Raw genomic sequence first — 17,645 nt, forward strand, 5'->3', positions numbered from 1 at the left:
GCAATTTAACCTTAAAAAATCATTCGACATAATCGTTTCAAAACTTTGCAGCGGAATTAGTTCAACATCAATAAAAGTCTTTGGCCTCAAGCCTCATCATAAAATCTCATAAGTCTTGTTCACATTTAATCGTAAAAATCCATAGATAATACGTAAGGAATAGAAGTAAGGTCAAAGTCCCATCCCGTTACGTATCAGAGAACCTAGACACAATGTGAGGAGTCCACTCACGACTGCATCATCTTGCTCTAAGGTAGGTAGAAGACTCACCTACCAATCATCAGCTTCCTCAACCAACATGTGCGTACCAAAATGCACCTTCTGATCGTCCGTACATTGCATAACACGGAAGACCCTCTCAATCTCCTTGAGCCACGTCTGGGATCCATAAGGGTCGTACCTTCCTTTGAAAGTAGGGGATGATTCCTTAGGAAAGACTCCAACATTCTCACTTCAGCATTAGGGCCAACACCATCATTGGGATGTTGCCCCACAGCTTGAGCTACAACTTCCAACGCATCAGCAATCGCAGCATCGTTTCTTCCAGCCATCCTAGTTCTCTGCATATCACACAACAATCAGAATAACATAATAATGGTACTCCAACTGTTAAACGACACTACTCGACTCAACTACTTGGCCGGACGGTCCGACCAGCTCTGATACCAATTGTAACACCCCGTTTTCCCAACATAAAAATTTCTCAATTAAAAATCAGAGTTTATCAACTTTAAACGGAATGCTACACTTCTTAAAAATTCATAAATTGAATAAATAGCAATTTAACCTTCAAAAATCATTCGACATAATCGTTTCAAAACTTCGCAGCGGAATTAGTTCAACATCAATAAAAGTCTTTGGCACGCAGGCCTCATCATAAAATCTCATAAGTCTTGTTCAACATTTAATCATAAAAATCCATAGATAATACGTAAGGAATAGAAGTAAGGTCAAAGTCCCATCCCGTTACGTATCAGAGCACCTAGACACAATGTGAGAAGTCCACTCACGACCGAATCATCTTGCTCTAAGGTAGGTAGAAGACTCACCCACCAATCATCAGCTTCCTCAGCCAACATGTGCGTACCAAAACGCATCTTCTGATCGTCCGTACATTGCATAACACGGAAGACCCTCTCAATCTCCTTGAGCCACGTCTGGGATCCATAAGGGTCGTACCTTCCTTTGAAAGTAGGGGATGATTCCTTAGGAAAGTCTCCAACATTCTCACTTCAGCATTAGGGCCAGCACCAGCATTGGGATGTTGCCCCACAGCCTGAGCTACAGCTTCCAACGCATCAGCAATCGCAACATTGTTTCTTCCAGCCATCCTAGTTCTCTGCATATCACACAACAATCAGAATAACATAATAATGGTACTCCAACTGTTAAACGACACTACTCGACTCAACTACTTGGCCGGACGGTCCGACCAGCTCTGATACCAATTGTAACACCCCGTTTTCCCAACATAAAAATTTCTCAATTAAAAATCAGAGTTTATCAACTTTAAACGGAATGCTACACTTCTTAAAAATTCATAAATTGAATAAATAGCAATTTAACCTTCAAAAATCATTCGACATAATCGTTTCAAAACTACGCAGCGGAATTAGTTCAACATCAATAAAAGTCTTTGGCACGCAGGCCTCATCATAAAATCTCATAAGTCTTGTTCAACATTTAATCATAAAAATCCATAGATAATACGTAAGGAATAGAAGTAAGGTCAAAGTCCCATCCCGTTACGTATCAGAGCACCTAGACACAATGTGAGGAGTCCACTCACGACCGCCTCTAATCCTTATTACCTGCAAGTTACCCATACAAAGGGCAACATTTTCAAGCAGAAGGGGTGAGATTTCACAAACAACATATTAAGTGTATAATTTATCAAAATACATTTAACAACATTAAACATCATTAACCTATCAAACATTTATCACTTAGCATCATATCAAATCATAATCAATTCGTAATTAAACATCATCATCAAAATCATATTTCATTATAAAAATTCAATTTCATAACTTGACTCGACAATGCGACTCAACTTGACAATGCAACTCTTAACATCTTAAATCATCTTAAAACCTCTTGATATGCAAATGCATGTGGTACCATTCAGGGCATCAAGCCCCCAACATATATGAGCGTAAATAGGCTCTTCAGGGCATCAAGTCCCCAACAAAAGTGAGCAAAAGCTCCAGGGCATCAAGCCCCCAACGTAGTTGAGCAAAAGCTCCAGGGCATCAAGCCCCCATCTTTAATGAGTATGCAATGGACTCAACTTCCTACATCTTAGACAACTTCATGGACATCTCTTATAATTCCATTATTATGGACAACTTCTCAAATCTTTACAACTTAGACCGACTTATACAACTCCATGACATTAAATGGTCAACAGCAGCAAACAACAACAAATGCATCATATAACAGTGCTTGAATATCATATCATCATTAAAGAATGGATTCACATTAACATAAGCATCATAAATAACACGTATAGTGTATAAATAACAATATCACTTCATTAATAATCTTAGTCATCTAATTCAGATTCTGGATAGCTTTAATCATTCTAAACAACTTCATTTTTACCTCTAGGAGCAACTCATAACTACATGTGCAAAAAGGATCGCAAAAACTTAACAAGGTTATCTGTCTTTTAGTTGCTCGCGAGGCGAGCTCATCTACTCGCCATTGCGAGTTCATGTTCTGGGCTACTCGCCATTGCGAGTTGGTCTGCTCGCGAGGCGAGCTGAAGTTTGGTTGCTCTCGGGTTCTTGACATTTTTCACTCAAAAATCCCATTTTTAACTTCCCTGGGTCCAATCTTGACCCTAAAACTTGGCACTCAAACATTATAAAACTTGTCACTCAAACATTCTTATAACTATTAAGGCACTCAAAACCATATAAAACTTGGCCTAAAACATCAATTACAAAATCATGATTTTCTCACTGGGTTACTCGCCATTGCGAGTTGATCTGCTCGCGAGGCGAGCGATGAAGTTCATAGCTCGCGAAGCGAGCTAAGCTACTCGCCATTGCGAGCGATGAAGGTCATCTCGGCCAGAATTCAATTTTCTTCATATTTTCACCTAATCTCATGGTTCTAACCTCAAAACAACTTCTAATAATCACCCTATGGATTATCTAAGGTCTGTACACAAGTTTTTCATCAATTCAACTAGTTTTCATGGTTCAATCATCAAATCGGCCTCTAAACCCTAATTCTCAATTCTCATAAAACTCTACCTACATCATGCCAAATCTATTTTTCAGAATCATAGACTTAATAATATTGAAAGTTAGTCTCACCCTTACCTTATAACAGATGAAATCGGCACTCTCCAGGTCTTCTCCTCTTCTCTGACTTTTTCTCCCTTTTTCACAAAAATGTACGTTCTGTGTCTTTCTACCTAACTTCTCTTATTTATATCTCTTCTATTCTTTTCTATTTCCTCTTAAACCACTAAACTCTCTAAATTTGTAAAACAGCCCCACTTCTCTATAATTATTTTATTTTCGAATCTTATTTTATTTAATAATAAAATAAGTCACACCATCATTATAACTTCACAAAAATCATATAACTCACATAAATCTCAAAAATCACATAAATCATATATAAATCATATATCTCTCATAAATCACATAATTCATATAAATATATGCTAAAACTCATTAAAATAATTAAATAATTACGACGGGCGTTACAACTCTCCCCAACTTAAAGAATTTCCGTCCTCGAAAATTTATCTCAAGCAAACAACTCTGGATAAGACTCCAGCATCTCACTCTCTAGTTCCCATGTCAAGCTTTCACCAGTCGCTCCGTCCCAAACAACTTTCACAAGAGGTATCTCTTTGCCTCTTAACTTCTTCACTTCACGACCTTTAATCCGCACAGGTAAGGTCTCCACCGTAAGGTTATCTCTAACTTGCACATCATCTCTTTGGATCACGTGAGATGGATCCAGAACATACTTCCGAAATTGCGACACATGAAATACATCATGCAAATTCGAAAGGTGCAGTGGTAAACCCACTCGGTAAGCCATCGTTCCAACTCTCTCCGATATCTGATACGGTCCAATAAACTTAGGAGTCAACTTCTTTGACTTCAATGCACGACCCACACCAGTCATGGGAGTAACTCTTAAGAACACATGATGTCCTTCTTGAAACTCAAGGTCTTTCCTACGCTTATCATGATAACTCTTTTGTCGGCTCTGCGACGCTCTCATCTTTTCTTGAATCATCTTCACCTTCTCAGTAGTCTGTTGGACAATTTCTGGTCCTAAAACCACATTCTCACCTGATTCAAACCAACACAGCAGAGTTCTACACCTCCGACCATACAAAGCCTCGAAAGGTGCCATTCCAATACTAGAATGATAACTGTTATTATACGTGAAGTCTATCAACGGAAGATGACTATCCCAAGTCCCTCCTTGCTCAAGTACACAAACTCTCAACAAGTCCTCCAACGACTGAATCGTTCTTTCCGACTGACCATCTGTCCGAGGATGATAAGCCGAACTCAACCTCAACTTAGAACCTATAGCCTCTTGCAAACTCTTCCAAAATCTAGAAGTAAACCTTGAATCTCTATCTGACACAATGCTCGAAGGAACACCATGCAGCTTCACTATATCTCGAATATAAATCTCTGCCAACTGAGCTATAGGAAAACTAATATTAATCGGAATGAAGTGAGCCGACTTCGTCAATCTATCAACAATCACCCAAATGGCATCATTCCCTTTAGGAGTATTGGGCAAACTCGTCATAAAATCCATAAATCACAAAAATCACATAAATCATATATAAATCATATATCTCTCATAAATCACATAATTCATATAAATATATGCTAAAACTCATTAAAATAATTAAATAATTACGACGGGCGTTACAACTCTCCCCAACTTAAAGAATTTTCGTCCTCTAAAATTTATCTCAAGCAAACAACTCTGGATAAGACTCCAACATCTTACTCTCTAGTTCCCATGTCAAGCTTTCACCAGTCGCTCCGTCCCAAACGACTTTCACAAGAGGTATCTCTTTGCCTCTTAACTTCTTCACTTCACGACCTTCAATCCGCACAGGTAAGGTCTCCACCGTAAGGTTATCTCTAACTTGCACATCATCTCTTTGGATCACGTGAGATGGATCCGAAACATACTTCCGAAGTTGCGACACATGAAATACATCATGCAAATTCGAAAGGTGCGGTGGTAAACCCACTCGGTAAGCCATCGTTCCAACTCTCTCTGATATCTGATACGGTCCAATAAACTTCGGAGTCAACTTCTTTGACTTCAATGCACGACCCACACCGGTCATGGGAGTAACTCTTAAGAACACATGATCTCCTTCTTAAAACTTAAGGTCTTTCCTACGCTTATCATGATAACTCTTTTGTCGGCTCTGCGACGCTCTCATCTTTTCTTGAATCATCTTCACCTTCTCAGTAGTCTGTTGGACAATTTCTGGTCCTAAAACCACATTCTCACCTGATTCAAACCAACACAGCGGAGTTCTATACCTCCGACCATACAAAGCCTCGAAAGGTACCATTCCAATACTAGAATGATAACTGTTATTATACGTGAACTCTATCAATGGAAGATGACTATCCCAAGTCTCTCCTTGCTCAAGTACACAAACTCTCAACAAGTCCTCCAACGACTGAATCGTTCTTTCCGACTGACCATCTGTCTGAGGATGATAAGCCGAACTCAACCTCAACTTAGAACCTAAAGCCTCTTGCAAACTCTTCCAAAATATAAAAGTAAACGTTGGATCTCTATCTGACACAATGCTCGAAGGAACACCATCCAGCTTCACTATATCTCGAATATAAATCTCTGCCAACTGAGCTATATGAAAACTAATATTAATCGGAATGAAGTGAGCCGAATTCGTCAATCTATCAACAATCACCCAAATGGCATCATTACCTTTAGGAGTATTGGGCAAACTCGTCACAAAATCCATGGATATACTATCCCATTTCCACTCTGGCACATCTAACGGTGTCATCAACCTAGCAGGTTTCTGATGCTCCACCTTCGACTTCTAACAAATCAAACAAGAATACACAAACTGTGCCACATCACGTTTCAATCCAGACCACCAAAACAACTTCTTCAAGTCATGATACATCTTCGTAGCTCCCGGATGAATACTCAAGCTACTCCTATGACTCTCTTCAAGAATCATTTTCTTCATCTCATCATTGTCTGGAATACAAATCCTACCTCGAAACCTCAACACACCTTGATCATCGACCTTAAAGTCACCATCCTTATTCTGATTATCAGCAACCAACAAGTCCACAAATTTAACATCAACTTTCTGCGCCTCTTTAATACTTTTCAAGAATTCACTATCAATCTTCAGCATTTCTAATTTAACACTCTGAGATGACATTTCACAGACTAAGCTCAAATCTCTAAACTATTCAAGCAGTTCAAACTCTTTAACCATCATAGCAGACATATGTAAAGTCTTCCTACTTAAGGCATCTGCAACAACATTAGCTTTACCCGGATGACAATTCAAACCAAAGTTATAATCTTTCAACAATTCGAGCCACCTTCGCTGTCTTATATTCAATTCCTTCTGATCAAACAAATACTTCAAGCTCTTGTGATCACTAAACACCTCGAATCTCGAACCATACAAATAATGTCTCCAAATTTTAAGCACAAATACCACAACAGCTAATTCAAGATCATGAGTAGGATAATTTCTTTCATGAATTCTCAACTGTCTTGATGCATAAGCAACCACTTTGCCCCCTTGTATAAGCACACCACCTAAGCCCAACTTGGACGCATAACAATACACCACAAAAGGTTCATCGGACTTTGGCAAAATCAAAATTGGAGCCGTCGTCAAATGCTTCTTCAATTCATTAAAACTATTCTCGCAATGAACATCCCACACAAAAGTTTTACCTTTACAAGTCAACTGCGTTAACGGAAGTGCAAACTTAGAAAACCCTTTTATAAATCTCCTGTAATAAACTGCCAATCCCTAGAAGCTTCTAACCTCGGTAACCGACTTAAGAGTCTCCCACTGTGATACTGCATCAACCTTAGACGGATCAACTGCAATACCACTACCAGAAATAACATGGCCTAGAAAACTTACTTCGTTCAACCAGAATTCACACTTTGACAATTTAGCATAAAGTTTATTCTCTTTCAGCACTTGCAAGACAATCTTCAAATGCTCAACATGTTCTTCTTCAGTCTTAGAATAAATCAAAATATCGTCGATGAACACAACCACGAAGCGATCCAAAAATGCATGAAAAATGTGATTCATATACTCCATAAACACACCAGGTGCATTACTAACACCGAAAGGCATCACCTTATATTCATAGTGTCCATATATCGTTCTAAAAGCTGTCTTCTGCATATCTTCATCCTTCACTTTAATCTGGTCCGATCTCAAGTCAATAATGCTAAACACACGTGCACCCACTAACCGATCCATCAAATCATCAATTCTTGGAAGTGGATACCTATTCTTTATAGTTACTTTATTCAGCTGTCGATAATCGATGCACAACCTCATACTACCGTCTTTCTTCTTTACTAGCAAAACGGGCGCTCCCCAAGGTGAAACACTCGGTCGTATAAACTTCTTGTCAAGCAAATCCTCCAAATGTTTCTTCAACTTAGCCAACTCAGAAGCCGACATACGGTAAGGTGTCATAGAGACAGGCTTCGTTCCCGGAATAAGATCTATTGTAAATTCAACTTCTCTCTCTGGAGGAACATCGGGAATTTCATCAGGAAAAACTTCTGGAAAATCGCATACCACACGTAGTTGATCAATCAATGATTGATTCTCCAAAGATAAAGATGCCATCAAAGAAAACATTAGAATTTCATCACGTTCTAACTGCTTCAGCTGCTTAGTAGACAAAAACTTTGCTCCACTTTCTTCTTCAGTAGAGGAGAAATACACTGACTTACTAAAACAATTAATATGAGTATGGTTGTACTCCAACCAGTTCATACCAAGGATTACATCCATTCCGGTCAAAGGTAACCAAACCAAATCAATTTCAAAATCTCGACCAAACATAGACAAAGGACATCTCAAACAAACAAGAGAAGTAGTTACAGAACCCTTAGCTGGAGTTTCGACAACCATCTCCCCATTCATGTCAGACATAGTAAGACCCAACTTAGAAGCACAATCAATAGCAATAAAACAATGCGTAGCACCAGTATCAATAATAGCAACTAGAGGAGTATTATCAATGTAACAAGTACCTCTGATCAAGCGATCCTCATTCTCTGTCTGAGTACCAATCAAGGCAAACACTCTCCCAGTAGTCTCAGTCTTCTTCGGTTTCTTGCATTGAGACCCAATATGACCTTCTTCATTGCAATTAAAGCACACAACATCCTCATGTTTACACTCTGCAAGCGAATGTCCTTTCTTGCCACAACGGAAACACCGTTTCTCATCCTTAGTACAAGCATTACTCTTATGGCCCTTCTCGTCACAAGTAAAGCAAACAATCTCAGCAGCAGCAGCATCCCTTCTCGGCCTCTTCTCATCATTAACTCTTCGTTTTCCTTTATCAGTAGGGGCACTATAAGGCTTTGGGCGACTTTGCTGACCTTTACCTCTATTCTCCTTCACAATCTTGTAATGAGCCCTCGTATTCTCTTCATAGATTCTGCAGCTGCTCACTAGTTCAGAAAAGTCACGGATCTGTTGATAACCAATGGCCCGCTTGATGTCAGCACGCAGTCCATTCTCAAACGTGATACACTTGGAAAACTCAACATTCTCAGCGGTGTAGTGCGGGTAAAATTTAGCTAGCTCCACAAACTTTACAGCATACTCTGTCACAGTCATATTACCTTGCTTCAGCTCAAGAAATTCAATCTCCTTTCTCCCGCGAACATCCTCCAGAAAGTATCTGTTTAGAAACTCTCTCCTAAACACAACCCAAAGGGAACTTCGCCCACACCATCTACAGCGAAGACAGACTCTATTGCTAAGGGTTCTTCTCCTAGCCAGGAAGCAGCAGGTTTCCCCTCATCCGCCATGAAAAACCTGAAAAAGCAAAGGAAAAAGTGAATCCAGCATTCAGATCCACCCTTCCTTCACCTATCAAGTCGACCACGGCGAGGAAGGGGTCAAAACAGTACCGCTAGGAGACAAGGGAAACAGACCCAACCTAAGCATCGGAGACCAACTCCCGGCGAACAAACTCGAAGCTTATGGATGAAGCCTAAGCCTGTCGCCAATGTCCTTCTAAACGCTAATATTTTTGAAGTCTTTCTGATGCTTATGGATGAAGCAAATATTTTTGAAGTCTTTCTGATGCACAGTGGAAGCCAATGTCCCAAACAACGTTTGGGCTATTTATACTCGTTTCATAAACCACTCAAAAGTCGCGACTTTCTATCCAATACAACCCTTCACATACAACTCTACTTCCCTGTAGTGTTCCTACGGTCGAGATCTGATCAAACCATTCATCCAAAAGCCCTGATCTTTAGTAACGGTTCATGGAACGTCAGGATTGAATCAACTGTTATGACGACACCTCGGAAACACAAACTGAGAACACTCTACAGACTATAGGCACTCAAGTACTGCAATAGCCTTTACACATGTCATGCAGAAGCCAAATGTCACGTCTCTTCAGTTTTTCCCTCGAAACGAGGGCATTAATTGCGGAATGACATTCGACCAAACTCTCTGGTGAGGGAATCTTTCCGTCCTATCCTACTCTCCGAACACCAGGGTGCCGAGCATGCCTCATCAAAACTGGCAAATTCACTCAGGTACAAGGCGAACCAAGTTAGAGAAAAACGAGTCCGCTCGTCTAACCCTCTTAACGCTCTGGACCACCCTCGCAAGCGATCCCCCGGGTCAAAAAGATCTAACGAGCAAGACTCTCTTTACCCTCCAACGGGAAAGATGCTCGACAAAAATATCCTCCGGCGGTCGGTCGCCAACGATCAAACGCCCGCACTTAAGTCATCACTCTTAGTTAAGAGCAACGACTTGGGGGGCTACTGTTCTGTACCGATCCAAAGGATCCTTGGCCCATTACTTAGGCCCAATACACTCGAAAGCCCAAGCTCCATGTTTGGCAGTGTTGCTTGCGACATACCCCTTCTCCGCAAAGGGGGTGCACGAAGCAAAGGAGACCGGTTCGAACGAACCCTCAACGTCTCTTTGCACATTTTGCACGTTCCCGCAATAAACTCTCTGGCGGTTACACTTCCCACGATTTCGTAACCTCCAGAGCTAGGTGTGCCACCACAACGGCTCTGCAGCCCTCCACCTCTATAAATAGGGGACTCAATGCAGTCCCCCAGGTAGAATCTCACTCTCCCTCTAAACCCTCACTCTCTGATCTCTACTGACTTGAGCGTCGGAGTGCCTGCAGGTACACGCCCCCTATCCGCTCCAAGAAGCATTCTGACGCATTCCACCACCATCACAACCACCTCATTCAAAGCACCGGCAGTCAGCTTCTGATCAGGTACGATCAGGTGTTTTTTATGTTAGATTGAGTTACTATTTTTTCATTAAAAAAAAGTTACTATTTTTGGCGCGTATCTTTTATCAAAAAAAATTTATGCGTAAATTTATTTTAATTAAATTTTTTGTTCCTATTTTTAAAGTTAAAATAGATTGGATTATTATCATTTTTTTTAGAGGTGGTTTCCGTTGCTATTCTTATGGGAAAATTTCTTTTATGCTTATCTTCTTTTTTTCCTTTTTTGTTTGTTTGTTTAGAGATGTGGTTTTTAATGCTATTTTTATGAGAATATTTCTTTTATGCTTATCTTTCTTTCTTAGTTTTTTGTATTTTTTTATTAGTTTAGAGTTAAAATTACATTTAAGGCCACAAAACTTGAAACACCGTTAAAAGTGATAAGGACAAATTTGAATTTTTAATAGTAATTTCTTTTAATATATTGTAAGTAGATATGTTATTTCTTACATCAAACTAAATATTTATTTTGTCAAAAAAGTCAAACTATTATTTTATAGTGTTTTTTATAATTGGATCAGATCAGATTGGATTTTTTTTTGTTTGTCATCCAAAACCGAACCGAACCGCAAATAAATTAATTTTTGGATCGGATGAGTTTTTGCCTCAAAACCGATCCAAACCGAACCGCGAGCACCCCTACTCTATACATGTTGATTGTTAATTTTAAGTAATTACTAATATTCGTTGTAAAAAAAAAAAAGAAAAAAGTAATTGCTAATATTATAATAAAAGCCTGCAATTTGTGTGTCTCAATGACATAATCAGTAATAGTCATCATAAATAAGACTAGACAAACATGTTTTTTCTTTAAATGAAGAGAGCAAGCAAACAGGCAGTGCAGTAACCAATATATAAAGCTACGAAATGAGACTATTCCAAACTAAACATGATAAAACTAGCAAAGGCGGTAGTCAAAAAGATCCAGCAAGCAACCATAAACAGCATGTAGGCAAGCATCAAAAGGAGGAGAGAATCAAAGATTAGAAGGGTCCTGATCCACAGGCTGGAAAGACATCCCAAAAGTTCAGTGATCCAACTTTGCTTTTTTTTTTCTTCAAGCATTTGGCCCAGCTCTCCCAAATGGTTAGAAACATCAGATGAGGTATCAGGTAACTGATGCTGCTTCTCTTTGCAGCGGGCCAATTCAATTTGCAATAACTTAATTTTCAAAGAAAGATTCTCGCAGTGGGCACCTCTCTGAGGAAGAATCTTCAAAGGCAATCTGAGGAACAATAATTAGTGTTTGAGAATGTAAAGATTCCACCGTAACTCAATAAATATTTTAAAACCTTAGTCTTTAGCTTATGCAAATAAGTGCTTAAGTTGAACAAGTACTTTTTTAAATGCTTGAGCAGGGACGGATCCAGACCTGAAATATTGGTGTGGCCGAAAAAAATATATTAACAAAATTTTATAGCCATAATAACGAAAAAACTTTCCACGGTTGCATAAAACAAGGTGGATCGCACTAGTAATTACGCATAAATGATGATTAATTTTTTTAACATTCTTTCATTATTAATTTTTTTAATTATTTTCCTAAATTTTTTTTGGAGAAACCAATACTACCTGCTAAAAAACTACCCAAAGCATGTTACCAGACAATCACCCAGCATAGCACACTTGTTATAACAACTCCAAGGCATTTCTTAACACAATATCATAGATGTAAAAGGTAGCTCCTACTAGTACTACCAATAACACAACCAGCCTTCAAGATAAATCACCATACAATGCTTGAAATTTAACAAGACTTTGTTGATACCATACAATGGCACAACCAACAACTCAAGATTAGAGGTACTGCGCTGCTGAAACCACGATACTCCTCTATAAATCCTTCACGCTTTGAGACACTAAATCACAAATTGCACACCGAGCGCTTCTCCACCTGTATAATTCATTTGACATATAGCAAACGATGTATCGGAGTAGTCAGCCGTTGCGAGATAGCAAAGTTGAAACCTTGTGATTTTACTCTCAGTCAATTCCAAGACATCAATTTAATATCGTCCGCGATCGTTAAAGCTGATAATTGTTTATCTTGAAAGAGCTTTGAGTTTCTAGCTTTCCATATTCAAAGAATTTCATTGTAATTCCTTATAAATTATAACCAATTTGCAACACTAAATTCATCCTTTATGAACTAAATTTATCCTTTATATGTGTCATACCCTAATTTTTCCCCATATAAAAATATGTTTCTTTTTCATTCATTTAAAAAAAATTATTATTAAAAAGTCAACAAAATGTTAACCTTTGCCCCAAAAAGTCAACTTATGCGAAAAAAAATTATTATTAAAAAGTCAACAAAATTATTATTAAATATGTTTCTTGTTGTTTTCGTTTTTATATTTTTAAGCCTCTTTTCGAAAAACTAAGACCGGATTTGGAACCTATGCGAAATTTCGAGTAACTCCAGCACGGTGGCCGGAGGTGTCGCCGCCGTGCCGGACCGGCGAGGATGGTGGCCGAACTGAGGTTGAAGATGAAGATTCATCTTCATCCTTCAACCTAAACTCAGATTATATCCTAGTCGTCGGATCAAATCATTTGAATTCCATTAATCATGTGCATCCATTCCTTTTAAGTCCCGACCGTCAGATCTGAGATTGGTTTAAGTGACTGAATCTGAGGGCCATAGATGTGTGGTACCCTGATTTGGCTGATGGTGCGCCACACAAGATATCTTTTTGGTTGACCTTCTCCGTTTTTGTTTGACCTAGGGTTAGACTTGGGCTTTGGACCCAGAACTGCTATTTGCACCACTCAGACTTAATTCCTGCACCCCCTTCTGGAACTTAATTTTAATTAATTTTAAGCATATTCAAATAAAATAGCTTATTTAAGCTTATTGATCCAGATTTCAGCTTAAATAACGGTGATCTAAGATCTTTTTAGAACACCCATTTTATTTCTTTTTGCTTATTTTTCATAAGTCCTTTTTCACTTAATTGCTTTTTTAGCTTATGCAAATAAGTGCTTAAGTTGAACAAGTACTTTTTTAAATGCTTGAGCAGGGACGGATCCAGACCTGAAATATTGGTGTGGCCGAAAAAAATATATTAACAAAATTTTATGGCCATAATAACGAAAAAACTTTCCACGGTTGCATAAAACAAGGTGGATCGCACTAGTAATTACGCATAAATGATGATTAATTTTTTTAACATTCTTTCATTATTAATTTTTTTTAATTATTTTCCTAAAAAAAATTGGAGAAACCAATACTACCTGCTAAAAAACTACCCAAAGCATGTTACCAGACAATCACCCAGCATAGCACACTTGTTATAACAACTCCAAGGCATTTCTTAACACAATATCATAGATGTAAAAGGTAGCTCCTACTAGTACTACCAATAACACAACCAGCCTTCAAGATAAATCACCATACAATGCTTGAAATTTAACAATACTTTGTTGATACCATACAATGGCACAACCAACAACTCAGGATTAGAGGTACTGCGCTGCTGAAACCACGATACTCCTCTATAAATCCTTCACGCTTTGAGACACTAAATCACAGATTGCACACCGAGCGCTTCTCCACCTGTATAATTCATTTGACAGATAGCAAATGATGTATTGGAGTACTCAGCCGTTGCGAGATAGCAAAGTTGAAACCTTGTGATTTTACTCTCAGTCAATTCCAAGTCAGCAATTTAATATCTTCCGCGATCGTTAAAGCTGATAATTGTTTATCTTGAAAGAGCTTTGAGTTTCTAGCTTTCCATATTCAAAGAATTTCATTGTAATTCCTTATAAATTATAACCAATTTGCAACACTAAATTCATCCTTTATGAACTAAATTTATCCTTTATATATGTGTCACACCCTAATTTTTCCCCATATAAAAATATGTTTCTTTTTCATTCATTTTAAAAAAAATATTATTAAAAAGTCAACAAAATGTTAACCTTTGCCCCAAAAAGTCAACTTATGCGAAAAAAATTATTATTAAAAAGTCAACAAAATTATTATTAAATATGTTTCTTGTTGTTTTCGTTTTTATATTTTTAAGCCTCTTTTCGAAAAACTAAGACCGAATTTGGAACCTACGCGAAATTTCGAGTAACTCCAACAATTCAGGATTAGAGGTACTGCGCTGCTGAAACCACGATACTCCTCTATAAATCCTTCACGCTTTGAGACACTAAATCACAGATTGCACACCGAGCGCTTCTCCACCTGTATAATTTATCTAACAGATAGCAAACGATGTGTCGGAGTAGTCAGCCGTTGCGAGATAGCAAAGTTGAAACCTTGTGATTTTACTCTCAGTCAATTCCAAGACAACAATTTAATATCTTCCGCGATCGTTAAAGCTGATAATTGTTTATCTTGAAAGAGCTTTGAGTTTCTAGCTTTCCATATTCAAAGAATTTCATTGTAATTCCTTATAAATTATAACCAATTTGCAACACTAAATTCATCCTTTATGAACTAAATATATCCTTTATATATGTGTCATACCCTAATTTTGCCCCATATAAAAATATGTTTCTTTTTCATTCATTTTTAAAAAAATATTATTAAAAAGTCAACAAAATGTTAACCATTGCCCCAAAAAGTCAACTTATGCGAAAAAATTATTATTAAAAAGTCAACAAAATTATTATTAAATATGTTTCTTGTTGTTTTCGTTTTTATATTTTTAAGCCTCTTTTCTAAAAACTAAGACCGGATTTGGAACCTACGCAAAATTTCGAGTAACTCCAACAACTCAGGATTAGAGGTACTGCGCTGCTGAAACCACGATACTCCTCTATAAATCCTTCACGCTTTGAGACACTAAATCACAGATTGCACACCGAGCGCTTCTCCACCTGTATAATTCATTTGACAGATAGCAAACGATGTATCGGAGTAGTCAGCCGTTGCGAGATAGCAAAGTTGAAACCTTGTGATTTTACTCTCAGTCAATTCCAAGACAACAATTTAATATCTTCCGCGATCGTTAAAGCTGATAATTGTTTATCTTGAAAGAGCTTTGAGTTTCTAGCTTTCCATATTCAAAGAATTTCATTGTAATTCCTTATAAATTAACACTAAATTCATCCTTTATGAACTAAATATATCCTTTATATATGTGTCATACCCTAATTTTGCCCCATATAAAAATATGTTTCTTTTTCATTCATTTAAAAAAAATTATTATTAAAAAGTCAACAAAATGTTAACCTTTGCCCCAAAAAGTCAACTTATGCGAAAAAAATTATTATTAAAAAGTCAACAAAATAAATATGTTTCTTGTTGTTTTCGTTTTTATATTTTTAAGCCTCTTTTCGAAAAACTAAGGCCGGATTTGGAACCTACGCGAAATTTCGAGTAACTCCAGCACGGTGGCCGGTGGTGTCGCCGCCGTGCCGGACTGGCGATGATGGTGGCCGGACTGAGGTTGAAGATGAAGATTCATCTTCATCCTTCAACCTAAACCCAGATTATATCCTAGCCGTCCGATCAAATCATTTAAATTCATTTAATCATGTGTATCCATTCCTTTTAAGTCCCTACCGGTGATTAAGGGATGGACACATGATTAAGGTCAAACAAAAACGGAGAAGGTCAACCAAAAAGATATCTTGTGTGGCGCAACATCAGCCAAATCAGGGTACCACACATCTATAGCCCATATTTTTTTATGGGCTATAGATGAAAGGAATTTAAATGATTTGATCGGACGGCTAGGATATATTCTGAGTTTAGGTCGAAGGATGAAGATGAATCTTCATCTTCAACCTCAGTCCGGCCACCATCATCGCTGGTCCGGCACGGCGGCGACACCTTCGGCCACCGTGCTGGAGTTACTCGAAATTTCGCATAGGTTCCGAATCCGGTCCTAGTTTTTCGAAAAGAGGCTTAAAAATATAAAAACGAAAACAACAAGAAACATATTTAATAATAATTTTGTTGACTTTTTAATAATAATTTTTTTCGCATAAGTTGACTTTTTGGGGCAAAGGTTAACATTTTGTTGACTTTTTAATAATAATTTTTTTAAAAATGAATGAAAAAGAAACATATTTTTATATGGGGCAAAATTAGGGCATGACACATATATAAAGGATAAATTTTGTTCATAAAGGATGAATTTAGTGTTGCAAATTGGTTATAATTTATAAGGAATTACAATGAAATTCTTTGAATATGGAAAGCTAGAAACTCAAAGCTCTTTCAAGATAAACAATTATCAGCTTTAACGATCGCGGAAGATATTAAAAGGAATGGATGCACATGATTAAAGGAATTTAAATGATTCGCAGTCTACCAATAACATACGCTCAAACTAGAATTTTGTGTCAAAGCACATGAGTTTACCACCATCCTATCTTATGGTTCTCTCAAGTCTGGGTAATGGACTTGTCTCACCACTCACGTTGCAAGAATTTTAAACACATACGCAAACCTAGACAAGTATAAGAGAAAAAATAAAGCGCGAAGATAAAAGAAAACAAGTTAGGTTTAACCCTCGTTTAGGGGGTATCCCCTTTTCAGCCTCAGGACGTACATTTTTAGCCTTTGGGCAATATATATCGTTGTCGCTTGACTCTTCACGAGATGTTGCCTTACGATTCAAACATGAATACAATTTCTTATGAGTTTTGTCTGCAATCATAGGCTTGCAATGCTTGTATTTGTCTACAAGTTTTTCTGCTTCATCTACCAAATCAGCAATGTGACTTGGAGGATAGAAGCTTTTCAGTTCAAGAAACCAATCACAGCAAAGTCTGTCATCACTATCTTCATCCCTATCAGCTCTTGGGTGTTTGTCAACCCCAGGCTTGGCAGTAACACGTGACTTTGGATGGCATTGATGTCAACAAAGTCGTCGATTTTTGAAAGAAGAATGAAGTAACTTGGGAAGCGGTGTGCAATAATTTTTTTTTAGTGGGTAAAAGTGAATCAAAACGGTGGTATTATCATACAATAAATTTAATCAACTGAGAATCAAGAGAAATTGAAACATTATATTCCTTTAATATACTTAAGGAAGTTAATGGGACCTTTGGTTTTTCAACCCGATGAGAAAAGAAGTCGGTATGGGAAAGGTTTCATTCACTTGAAAGACT

At 37.8% G+C, this 17,645-nt stretch overlaps 1 protein-coding gene across 1 annotated transcript; it reads right to left on the reverse strand.

Moving 5' to 3' along the window:
• Positions 1–7,054: 7,054 nt before the first annotated feature.
• Positions 7,055–8,905, reverse strand: LOC146899177 (uncharacterized). Its single transcript, XM_085736707.1, has 2 exons — positions 7,397–8,905; positions 7,055–7,192 (listed from the first exon to the last, which is right to left on the reverse strand). Exons 1-2 carry the CDS (start codon positions 8,903–8,905, stop codon positions 7,055–7,057), a joined length of 1,647 nt encoding a protein of 548 aa, XP_085592833.1.
• Between the last annotated feature and the right edge of the window lie 8,740 nt (positions 8,906–17,645).

Source organism: Medicago sativa, chromosome 8 (assembly GCF_051527215.1).
Source record: "Medicago sativa cultivar Bolivia chromosome 8, Bolivia_mono, whole genome shotgun sequence".
NCBI classification, from domain to species: domain Eukaryota; kingdom Viridiplantae; phylum Streptophyta; class Magnoliopsida; order Fabales; family Fabaceae; genus Medicago; species Medicago sativa.